This window comes from Oncorhynchus gorbuscha, linkage group LG08, assembly GCF_021184085.1.
Source record: "Oncorhynchus gorbuscha isolate QuinsamMale2020 ecotype Even-year linkage group LG08, OgorEven_v1.0, whole genome shotgun sequence".
In the NCBI taxonomy this organism is placed as follows: Eukaryota; Metazoa; Chordata; class Actinopteri; order Salmoniformes; family Salmonidae; genus Oncorhynchus; species Oncorhynchus gorbuscha.
In genome coordinates, this window is record NC_060180.1 from 20,578,585 (window position 1) to 20,591,417 (window position 12,833).

The 12,833-nt window shown below is 44.3% G+C and overlaps 1 protein-coding gene across 5 annotated transcripts in view; it reads left to right on the top strand.

Moving 5' to 3' along the window:
- Window positions 1-1,379: 1,379 nt before the first annotated feature.
- Window positions 1,380-12,833, top strand: part of LOC124041312 (collagen alpha-1(XIII) chain-like) — a 120,254-nt gene continuing 108,800 nt past the window's right edge. The window contains exons 1-2 of one of the 5 annotated variants that reach the window (XM_046358768.1): window positions 1,380-2,202; window positions 6,671-6,740. In XM_046358768.1, coding sequence (XP_046214724.1) covers window positions 1,906-2,202; window positions 6,671-6,740 — 367 coding nt within the window. In that variant the 5' untranslated portion in view covers window positions 1,380-1,905. The remainder of the gene's footprint in view (window positions 2,203-6,670; window positions 6,741-12,833) is intronic. The other 4 variants (XM_046358769.1, XM_046358767.1, XM_046358770.1 and 1 more) reach the window with 4 other exon arrangements.

The following is a 12,833-nucleotide window of genomic DNA, read 5'->3' on the forward strand; positions in this document are numbered from 1 at the left end:
GACCAAAGGTTTGTGGACACCTGCTATTCGAAGATCTCATTCCAAAATGATGGGCATTAATATAGAGTTGGTCCCCCCTTTGCTGCTATAACAGCCTCCATTCTTCTGGTAAAGCTTTCCACTAGATGTTGGAACATTGCTGCAAGGACTTGCTTCCATTCAGCTACAAGAGCATTAGGGAGGTCGGGCACTGATGTTGAACGATTAGGCCTGGCTCGCAGTCTGCGTTCCAATTCATTCCCAAAGGTGTTCAATGGGGTTGAGGTCAGGGCTCTGTGCAGGCCAGTCAAGTTCTTCCACACCGATCTTGACAAACCATTTCTGTATGGACCTTGCTTTGTGCATGGGGGCATTGTCATGCTGAAACAGGAAAGGTCCTTCCCCAAACTGTTGCCATAAAGTTGGAAGCACAGAATTGTCTAGAATGCCTTTGTATGCTGTAGCGTTAAGATTTCCCTTCACTGGAACTGAGGGGCATAGCCTGAACTATGAAAAACAGCCCCAGACCATTAATTCCTCTTCCACCAAACTGCACATATGGCACTATGCATTGTGGCAGGTAGCGTTCTCCTGGCATCTGCCAAACCCAGAGTCATCCATCGGACTGCTAGATGGTGAAGCGTAATTCATCACTCCAGAGAATGTGTTTCTACTGCTCCAGAGTTCAATGGCAGCGAGCTTTACACCACTCAAGCCAACGCTTGGCATTGCAGTTCGCGGCTCAGCCGTTGTTGCTCCTAGACGTTTCCGCTTCACAATAACAGCACCTACAGTTGACCGGGGCAGCTCTAGCAGGGCAGAAATTTGACAAACTGACTTGTTGAAAAGGTGGCATCCTAAGATGGTGCCACATTGAAAGTCACTGAGCTCTTCAGTAAGGCCAACCTACTGCCAATGTTTGTCTATGGAGATTGCATGGCTGTGTGCTCGATTTTATACACCTGTCAGCAACGTAATTTAAAGGGGTGTCCACATAGTTTTGTATATATAGTGTATAAGGAAGTGGTTCAGGTAGGGCCTTATTGTTACAATAGTTACTTTAATGTGTGAAGAAACATGACAGTAGGAACACACCTGAGAAGGAGAATACCTTTGAACAGTGACGGGGTTTCAGGTTGGTGTTGGAATTCCCCTTCATTTTAATCAAACATAGGGCTCGGCATAGGCCAACAAAATCCGTAGGCAATTCGATTAACTATATAGGCCTATTTAAGAGAATTTGAGTGCTTGATTTCCTACTCTTCGACAGACAGAAACGGCCTACTCATGAGGAAGAGTCTATAACGTGCACTTCGGTGAGCAAGGGGTTAGCGTGTTCCCTTCGCATCTAGACTGTGCAGACCTAAAAATATCCTCAGCTAGTGCTGGATCAACTGGGGCAGCAACACCGACGTGAATCCCGCCCCGACATTTAGCCTAAATCAACTAATAGGAGGAGCATGTAGGCAACTAACTCTACAGTGGCGCAAAAGGCCCACGATAACCACTTTAGAGCAGAGGCGAGTGAGTGGGTCGGGTTTCAGCTGTTCAGAGAGCGCTCTGGTGATCTTGCAGAGATAGAAGGCTAGATAGAGACTGTCGTCTGGGACACTGCAGGACCGCTTTGAAGATCTCGTCAAATGGCAACGCTGAACCACAAGGCAAATGAATAAAGCTCCCTTTCAATTCGGACATGACTGATTGATTGATCCAAATCTACAGAATGTCTCATAATACTTTGATATAGACACTCATCTGAATATAGTAAGGTGGTTGGAGAAGAGGACAGCTGCAACTTGCCCAAGGCAACTCCCCTGTCAAAAGTTAGGTCGCAAGGATATATATCCCTTACAATTCGCTTTTCACCTTTCTCCCGATGAATGTTGGAATTTCGTTGTGGATAAAAATCGAATAAACACAACAAACATGGAAGAAGATCAAAAGTGGGGAGTTGCTGGTAGAAGTGTAGGCAGGACTTGCAGTGAGCACCCTTGCAAAAAACGCTTTTGGAGGAATTGGAAAGATTTGTCAGGTATAACTGTCGGCATCGTATTCTCTGTATTGTCTCTTGGATTTTGCATTCTCGTTTATCTGAGAACCTCGGAGCTTCAGTCCAGGATCCTAAACTTGGAAAAACAGAGAGATACGCAGCTCTCCGCGTGGATCTCACTCGAGCAGGTGGAACCAGTTATCTTTGGCCGAATAGATCAGATTCTGGAAGAGGTAAGGGTTATGGCCAAATTATTCCACATTAAACATGTATTTATCCATAGTCTTACTTTTTTTGTAGGCTTACTTACTGTAGCATTGTTCAAATGATTAGGTTATGAAAATGTTTTTCACACCTGTGGGGAAACATTTTTAAATGACTATTTATTCATTCCTTTGGTCATGCTAATGAAAATATTGACGAGCCTACTTTCTAAAAATCATATTGCGTATTTTGTTTACATATCTTATTTTAAAGGGCATGAATAGGATGTGTAGCCTACCCCGCATATCGATGTCTCTCACTCATTCCATAAGTGGTTGAAGCCGCGGCAGTTCCGATTGGTATTAGACCAGCTGCTCATGTTAACATGCACGAGAATATAATGTCCAAAGTACAAATACGTTTGTTTGTAATACTTTTTTAGCAAAAAAGATATTCATCTGCGGATACATACATTTAATATTGCATTTAATCACATGCACTCTCATTGGCTACCTCTAGATTCCGATGGAATAGCACATGCATGGAAAAGCGTGTCACATCCATAGCACGCTGGCTTTAGTTCAAAGTCTAGTTTATCCCTAAATTGAAACCGAATGGGAGGAGAATTTGCGTACATCTTTGGGACATCACCATAGTTTAGATAACAGGACTGTGAATGACCCTGGGATCCCGTCTGTTGTTTTAAAATCTGCTTTTCAACGCGCCCTTGCGCTGGCCTTTAATGAACCACTTCCACAGCTATACCAACAACTCCTTATCTTGTGATTGAAGTCCCGCAGTGCCCCTGTTTTTCCTTCCCTTGTTTACTTTAGCCTACCTTTGTTTGTTATGTTCCCCTCCACTTTTACTCGGGACATCATTGTAAATGCACTTATCGCAGAGACTGCAGTGCATAAGAAGACTATTTTTACCAACTGCAATCCTGGTCACCACACTCTATTTTTAGGATACAAATGTATGTGTTCCTATAGAAAATGAGCAACACAGATTGTATCCTTGAAATCCAAGATGAATAAGAGCGAAACCTCTCACGGTGCGTTAGAAAAGAGAGCCTACAAGTGAAAGTGAATATCAGCTTTTGGAATTTGCCGACTTGACATTGTGCATGTCACAAATACCCAATGATCTTATAGGTTTGATACATTGATTATCATTCTTGTAGTTAGTGAATATCTGCTATGTAGCAATGAGCTGGTGGGGCCCATAATCATAACCATAATCTTCCTCCAGTCACGCTGATTAGATCTGTTTATATAAATTCACATTATTAATGTGACGGAACAGCAGATGTGACCGCTGTTTGCTGACAGCTTTTGCCTGTTTCACACAACACATTCCAGAGCCTCCAACAGTTAAAACATTTTTTTAAATCTAGTACACGTTGAAATCCTCTCTGGAAAATGTAGCTGCACAGGCCTAAATTATTACTCACTATTCACATTCAGATTTTTGAGGTAATATCGCATACATTATTGGATAATGTACGTGGTTCATGTTTTTGTACTCTAATTTTTGTTGCTCAAATATTATACATATTTCCTGCTCTGTATCTCTGTACTGCTCTGAAAAAGCACAGCTGTATGGTAAAAATTACTTGTGAGCTTCCTTTCTATGCAGTTTAAGCCACTCCTGTAGAAATATAACATTTATTCCACTGATTGAAACACAAATCAAGAGTCTTGAGAGACACTCATTCCATAAAATGCTCTGACACCCCCTGAACACATCACCCTAAAACTGGCCTGTTCAACATTAAAATTGACCACAAAGTGTTCTCCGTAGGCTTGACAGAGGCCTAGCGCACATTTCTCCCTTTTCAAGCTCGTGTGAGTTTCAGTCCAGATTCCGAGGTGTAGAAAAGTGAGAAATACGTCTCCCCTTGCCCGGGTTTCCTCGCTCTGGTCCCTGCTGGTCTGTCACCCCACAGTGTGTAAACTAGATGTGGTGTTGAGGTGCTCTGGGCAGCCAGACCATTGCTGAGCACTGAGCACACAGCCACCTGCCATCTCTCTGCATGTAATCTACTGCTGCAGTCCGATAGAGCAGAATGCACCAGCAGAGTAGCGGGGATAAATGCTCCATGCACTAATAAGACAAGGTAATAAAACCAACACACTCTAGGGGACGCCTCTGTACTTTCTCAGAGTAACGTTGCATGATAGAGTCAAGGCCATATACTGTAGGGCTGAGGCCGAGACCGGAGCTCAACCTCTCACGGGGATTTAGCAGTAAGAGGGTTCAGGTCTAAGTGAAGGATCGGGGCTGAGACTTCTGCAGAAGTGGATAAGAATGAACTCTCTAACTTTCTGCATTATGGAAACACTTTACAATTCTCTTCTTGCATATCAATATTCTGGACACCGAGCCATTTCCAAACAACCACAGGCTCACAACCACAAGGAAAATGTTGTGTATTGTAGATGTGTACTCTTAGGGGGAAAAAGGTGCTATATAGAACCAAAAAGGGTTATTCAGCTGTCCCCATAGGAAAACCCGAAAACAGCGGGTTCGACATGGAACCCGAAAGAGTTCTACCCGGAACCTAAAAGGGTTCTCGTATGGGGACAGCTGCATAACCCTTTTGGAACCCTTTTTTCTAAGTGTGTATGGTAGAGTTAGGGTCCTTCAGCAAGCAAAGAAGTTCCTTTTACAGCTTATTTAACAATCTACACCTGTGGATCTTTTGGCGTGTCTGTTGGGTCCGTAGGGAGCAGAATTTATAGAGGGCAAACGAGTGTGGAGATTCATCTCTTTATGACACATGGAAACAACGCAAAGATTGTTGATTAGAACAAAAAGATCAGTAATGTACTTTATGTCCTGGTGTTAAATGATTTAAGACCACGTGACTGATGATACCAATGTGTTAATGGCACGTCTGTTAGAGAAATCAGTGAGAGTCAAGTGGGGTATAGGTTTCACAGCAGAGCTATGGAGAATACGCCCCAAAGTCCCTCATTCCAGTAACAGAGATGTAGCCACAGGACAGGAGGACAGCGCTCATTATAGTGCCTCCATTGCAGGGCCCCTGGGCAGCAAAGTCAGAGGGTCTTAATATTAATCTGACTTTGGGATTGTAAAATGTTTTGTCATCCTTTTAAAATAGAATATTAAAACCAGATCAAAAACTCTGGCGTCGGGTTACCACTAAAGTCGGGAGGCAGAGAGGCGGAGAATGTACCTTCCTCTTTACCCTCCCTTTCTCTCTCCCCTTAACCCAAAAGGAGCGAGAGCCTCAGCTGCCATGTCTGCACCATAACACCTCACCATTCGTCTATCCAAATCATGATGCCTGTTATCACTCTCAAGTCAGTCTGCTAGTAAAGAGACCACCCTATTCATTCTTAATCTAAATAAAGATATGCCTGTAAATTTGCTTAATATTGGTCGTTTGAAGTCCTGTAATTACATATTTTTCTTCTCCCAGCAGACTTCTCTATTCATTGAGATTTAAAGTGGCTGTGGTTGTCATCTGTGACCTTTGATGTGGTTTCGGAAGCTTTTAGTGTCACGTGACAGATGAGATTCAGGACCATCAGCACTACGTATTGTCTTATTTTCTTTCCATTATCCAGGTGGGAGAATTCTTTAGAAATGTTGGTATTTCGTTTATTTAAAGTTTAGCTTGGCATTTCAGAGATCAGTAGAGAAAATGCCTGGAGAACATGTATCTCTCATTGTGGCTGGTCTCTTTTTAAAGAGATCTCCAGCTGAGTCTGAGAGAAAGGCTTGCCAGTATCAACTAAATACATTCCTGGACCCATTTATGATTAATTTAAAGTCGGTTTAGAGAAATATGTCAAAAGCCAGTTTGAGATGGATTTCGCATGAGAGTTTTGAATGACGGAGCGCTTTATTTCCAACCCTATGCTATCTGGAGCCAACCAGCCAGCCAGCCACATTTTAGGAGCATGTCTGGCTTGCTTGACATGACCGTAACCGCGTATTCCCATGCTGACCTGAGTCAGTGATATGTACGGAAGAGCTATAACACATTCATAAATTTTAAGTTGATACCAAGAATGGATTCCCTTTTCCATGGCCAGTTTGCTCCATTCCAGAGTCTCTAGTGCAGTATCTTGGTGAGAGGCCGGATAGGAACATTGAGGTAACATACACAGTACATTTACTGTACCCGATGCTTAGAATTACAGAACACTCATAACTATAACATGTCAACTCCAGCACCTGTTTGAGGCCTCTAAACAGCACACGTGGCATGCCTCTGATAGTAAGTACTATGAATGTCCCTGACTGCTATGCAGTGGGACAGTACTGGAAGTTATGTGTTAGTTTAGGGTTGAAAAGCAAACTGTGTTTGTTTATCTAATGAGGTCAATTGTCAAACTTTGATACCTTGATTAAAGACGAGAGGGGTCTTTGTCAATTGATAATTAGGTTGATGTGCTTTTGAACTCTGATTCGTCACCATCCACAGACTAACATTCTCTTCCGTTTTTTTCCCCCCACGTGCAGAAATTGGCGGCTCGACTTCCCAAAACACGAGAGGCCAGAGAAGCACCCCATAGCTGCGTCTGTCCACCAGGTAAGCCTAAGCCTCTGTCCCGCCAGCTCTCATCTCCGATCCCTCACACTTGACTGATTCCAGCACACCTCTACAGCTGTGCTCAGGCGTAATCAAGGGTTTTATCCACCGCGACTAATCTGCGCTGTTCAAATCCCGCTTTAGTTTCACCCCTCTGGGCGAGCTCAGTTTGCCCTGCTTAAATGGGTCACTACCCTGAATATGTACGCGTGGGAGGGGCGTTTACATTTGGCAAACCGCTGCTGTAGGGTGGAGGGTTGAGTAGGGATGGTGAGATCTGTGTGGCCTGGTGCCGGTCTGCTTCTGCTCTCTTACCAACCTCTTATGGAATTGTAGACAATGACAATGGAGTAGGCAAAAGCACAAACAGATCTGGGTTCAGGCTGCCATACAAGGATCTTTAAACATCTCTAATAGCATGTATTGTTTTGTATAATGGTATTGCTGTAGCAACATTTCATTCAACAATTTTCTTTATTCGTGTTATATATTTCATTGTGGTCATTCACTGCACTTAGGTTGTCAATGGGAATAGTGTGCAACACTAATACATACGTGGACGATGAGAGAAGGAGTTTAAATGAGGTTATCTCAGTTGCCTAATAGCACTCTGTGCGCGTAAGGACACTTTTATGATTCACTGCTGATTGATGTTGGATACTGATACCTTGTGTGCATGTTTGTGCATGCTTCTGTTGTTGAACGTGTGTAACTGACAGCCATTAGAGATACGAAGCAAACCATGCAAACACTAAAAACGTCACAGCAAGGTTGGAGGGTGAAAAGACAGACCAAGATCAAAGCAAGTAAGGGAGGATTTTATTGATGCAGCAGCTATGGCACTGCCGCACAATGCAGGATTCATTGTCTGAGTTTTAGGAGGGGCAACAGATGCAAGGATCCAACAGGTTTTACTGGTATATACTATGGTTACACTTGATACTGTACATGCCAAATCTTGCTATCCTTTTGCACGTGCCCTCAGGCTAGCTTCATTATGACGACAGGTGTAGGTGTATTTTGGGCACAGTTGGCAGTGGTTGGCGGCGTCGGCATTTTGTGTCCCGTTGGGTCATGATGCAAGCTGGTGTGACGAGGGCATTCCTTGGCTGCACGACAGGGCACGGCAGCCCACTGATAACTAGCCACATCCGTTTCACAACTAACCCTGTAGTTATAGTATAGGTGGACTGAACAGAACAGCAATGACTGTCAAGAAAAAGCATTCGTATTTCGTCCTTTGGAAACCTATGCCACAGAGAGTTGTGCACCTACGGCATATATTCCATTAGTACCAAACATTCTGGAACATCTTAATTGGGATTGTTAGCAAACATGAAGCATAGTGTCTGACAAGGAAAACTTGTTGTTACGTGGAGTGGAACAGGGCAACCCAAGAGCACACTCAGAAGAGGAAACTGGGATGAAGTAACCAGGTATTTATTGAAACACAGGGGGAAGATGGAGTGCCTGTCAGGGGAAGCTTGGGTGGGTTGCAGGGAACCAGGTGCAGAGGCTGAGGCTGGAACAAGAAGGGTTGGAACAGGGTAAGCAGGTCCGGATGGGAATCCAAGGTAGCAGTAGAGTGGGGAATCCAGGACAGAGTAGCAGGATGACGATACGTGGAACTGGAGACAGGGACCAGAGTCAGAGCAGGCAGAACTGTAGCGGAGAGGAAAACAGCGTGAGGCAAGGAAAACAGGTGCAACAGGATAACAGGATCTAAATGGTAACAAACAGATAGAATCGTAGAGTGACTGAGCAGAGATTACGATCTGGCAGTGTGGAAGTGGCAGCGCTGAGTATTTGTAGAGGTCTTGATTATGGAACAGGTTGCAGCTGGTGGGGATCTGCTCTGACTCCAGCACACCTCTCGCCGCCCACACACAGAGAGAGGGAGAGAGTACTGGGGGAGTGGCAGCAGGTCAAGGAGACACAGGATGAGCAGTAGAGTGTGTGGCAGGAGCAGATGGAACACTTGTATTGGTAAAGGTTCTTCTGTCACTAAGCCCACCTGCTGTTTCTCTGCTCAAGCCCCCAGGTGTCAGTCATTAAGTAGTAAAGAGTGTGTATGTGTGTGTGTTTGTGAATGAGTGGGCCTATGCGGAACAGGCCTGTGAGAACCAGCGGAGGTGAGAGCGTACACACATTAGTGCTAATTGGTCTTGTCAATAGGATGTCAGGGTCTTAACTGACCGGTAAGTGTCTTCGGAGGTTCCGTGAAAACCAGTTAAGGTGGACGTGCTGTCAGAGCTTCTGAGAGCAACCCTTTCTTTTCAGGTGTGAGAGCCTTTTAACTGGAGCCATCCCAGATGGCTTGTGTTTTATGGCCTGGGCAGACTGTTTGGCAGTTGCTGGTCACTCATTTCGAAAACTGCTGTTAAATGTTCATCTGAGGCCTTGTTTCCATGTATGTTTTCTAAGTACATTAGGCTAACCATTCCTGAATATACTTAATGTGAAAATGTACTTTTGGTTTGCTGACCTAAGCTGTCAGTGTATGAAGACAACAGTTCCAAACAGTAGCATAGCCAGACATTTGTTGGTGGGTGGGCCTGCAGAGATTTGGCCGCCACTCCCCAAAATTATAACAAAATAAAGCTAATTAAAGCTTAAATATAGGTGTGTTGACTGTGATAAAGGCACTGGACCACGAGCTGTCTTGTTTAATAAATGAACAAATGAAGTAGGCAGTGGCATGTCTAGTGGTTAGGATTCGGCACTCTCATTCCCGGTCTGGGAACTAAACTTTGGGGCGGTAGGTAGCCTAGTGGTTAGGATTCGGCACTCTCATGACCTGTGTTCGATTCCCGGTCAGGGAACTAAACTTTGGTGCGGCAGGTAGCCTAGTGGTTAGAGCGTTGGGCCTGTAACTGAAAGGTTGCTAGATCGAATCTCCGACCTGACAAGATAAGAATCTGTCGTTCGGCTGTTTCTAGGCCGTCATTGTAAATAAGTATTTGTCATTAACTGACTTTCCTAGTTAAATAAAGGTTCAATTAAAAAATGTAGCATATAGCCATACAAGCACCGTGACATGCCTCAATATGGTCATATTGGGGGTTTGGCTTTCAGTTAGTTATTTTTGGCCACCCATCCCATGAGACTGAATGTCATTGTAGTTCTGCTGGAACCGTGAGGCAAATTCTTTCATATCCAGGATGAAGTGTCAACCACTCCACCCCTCCTGCCACCTGAGTGCAGAAGTCCATAACCTGTAATACATTACGTAGATGGAAGGGACTTCATCACCTACTGGAGAGTTGAAGACAGAACCTCACCCAGAGAGCTGTGTGTGTCAGGGTGTTACACAGACAAATCGTTAGATTTGAGAAAATAGACCATAATAATGGAAATGCCATTCTAGTTCTGGTTAGACAACTGAAGTTGTAATCTACACACAGCATATTTTGATTTGTTAGGTTAAGTGTAGGAAATCAGTCTTTATAAGCACATCAATATGATATTTACATCAGAAAATGTTTTGTCTTTGTAACACGAACACATCCATACATTTTTTGTTGTTGATGTATCTACAGTCAAGCTGGACAATGTTTGTGTAATGTCTACATGTAGCCTACACCTATAGCGATATTAGTTATGGGATTTGTCTTCCAGGAAAGACCTAACAGTGGACATAAGGAGAGATGAGACTAGACAAAACTAGCCAGCATATTGTGTTGTAGGACAGCTGAACTGACCGAGGACCGCAGGCATTCCACTCGCTGTAGTTTATAACGTTTTCGCACTAACATGTATTTACATGACATGATGAAACGTTGAAAACAAGTTGCAAGCTACTTTAGTAGCAATGCGTTGTAGAACGCGTGTCTTATGAAACACATTCCAGACACTGACTCTCGCTGTCTTGCCATAACGCAATTGACAGAGAAATATACGCGAGATGGGATAGCCAGCTGTAGATATCACCAAGCTATGCTAGCTAGCTGCTGTCAGCTTGGCTAAACACAGCGCAGGCTTTAGCCTACACATGGTACTGAATTAGCTGACTATCTCGAGATGGTGAGTCAGTCAGGAGGGGAGAAGTCCTCAACTTGAATGGCAAAGGCACACCCAGGAAAAACCACACCTCCAAGACCACTCTTGTTTGCCTTCAGTCATGGCTGCTAGCAATTCTTAATGGTCATTGAGGAAAAACAAGGCCAAATCAGGAAGTGCAGTCGCCCTTTAACAATGACAGATACCCCGGTTCAGTTCATCCGGACAGTGTGGCTGTTGTCCCTTTGCAGCCTGCCACCAGGATTCTGAAGCAATGCATTGTGGGATATGTGTATGTACAGTGCCTTCTGAAAGTATTCATACCCCTTAAATTATTCCACATTTTGTTGTGCTACAGCCTGAATTAAAAAAATACATTTATGGAAAATTAAATACAGAAATATCTAATTCACATTAAGTATTCACACCCCTGAGTCAATTCTTTGTAGAATTCCCTTCTGCAGAGATTATAGCTGTGAGTATTTCTGGGTAAGTCTCTAAGAGCTTTCCACACCTGGATTGTGCAACATTTGCCCATTATTCTTTTCAAAGTTCTTCAAGCTCTGTCAACATGAAGCAGCCACCACTGTGCTTGAAAATATAGAGTGGTACTCACTAATGTGTTGTATTGGATTTTCCTCCAAACATAGCACTTTGTATTCAGGACAAAAAGTTAATTGCTTTGCCACATCTTTTGCAGTATTGCTTTTATTCCTTGTTGCAACAGGATGCATGTTTTGGGATATGTTTTATTCTGTACAGGCTTCCTTCTTTTCACTCTGCCAATTAGGTTAGTATTGTGGAGTAACTACAATGTTGTTTATCCATCCTCAGTTTTCTCCTATCACGGCCATTAAACTCTGTAACTGTTTTAAAGTCCATTGGCCTCATGGTAAAATCATTGAGTTGTTTCCTTCCTCTCTGGCAACTGAGTTAGGAAGGACGCCTGTATCTTTGTAGTCAGTATATTTATACACCATTCAAAGTGTAATTAATGACTTCACCATGCTCAAAGGGATATTCTGTTATGCAGGTGAATGAGGACCCAAAAGCGACTTGGCGAAAACAGAGTTTTTAATCCAGAAAGAAACTTTACAAAACAAAAAGCATAATACTACTCGTAAAGACGAGAACAGACAGGAGACTTGATCGAGAACTGCAGGTTGCCTCGGGAAGGCACTTGAACCTAGCAGACTCAGACACCTGCTCACCACGCAGCATCTGAGGGAAACACGACACGACAGGGCAAAACATAGACACAGCACGGTGAATTATAGATGAGGATCCGACGGGGCAGGAACGGAAAACAAGGAGAGAAATAGGGACTCTAATCAGGGAAAAGGATCGGGAACAGGTGTGGGAAGACTAAATGATTGATTAGGGGAATAGGAACAGCTGGGAGCAGGAACGGAACGATAGAGAGAAGAGAGAGCGAGAGAGTGAGAGAGGGAGGGGGAGAGAGAGGATAGAAAGAGGGAAAGAACCTAATAAGACCAGCAGAGGGAAACGAATAGAAGGGGAAGCACAGGGACAAGACATGATAATTAATGACAAAACATGACAGTACCCCCACTGGCACCGAGCGCCTCCTGGCGCACTCGAGGAGGAACCCTGGCGGCAACGGAGGAAATCATCAATAAGTGAACGGTCCAGCACGTCCCGAGACGGAACCCAACTCCTCTCCTCAGGACCGTAACCCTCCCAATCCACTAAGTATTGGTGACCCCGTCCCCGAGAACGCATGTCCATGATCTTACGTACCTTGTAAATAGGTGCGCTCGACAAGGACGGGAGGGGGGGAAGACGAACGGGGTGCGAAGAAAGGGCTTGACACAGGAGACATGGAAGACAGGATGGACGCGACGAAGATGTCGCGGAAGAAGCAGTCGCACAGCGACAGGATTGACGACCTGGGAGACACGGAACGGACCAATGAACCGCGGAGTCAACTTACGAGAAGCTGTCGTAAGAGGAAGGTTGCGAGTGGAAAGCCACACTCTCTGGCCGCAACAATACCTTGGACTCTTAATCCTGCGTTTATTGGCGGCTCACAGTCTGTGCCCTGTAACGGCAAAGTGCAGACCTCACCCTCCT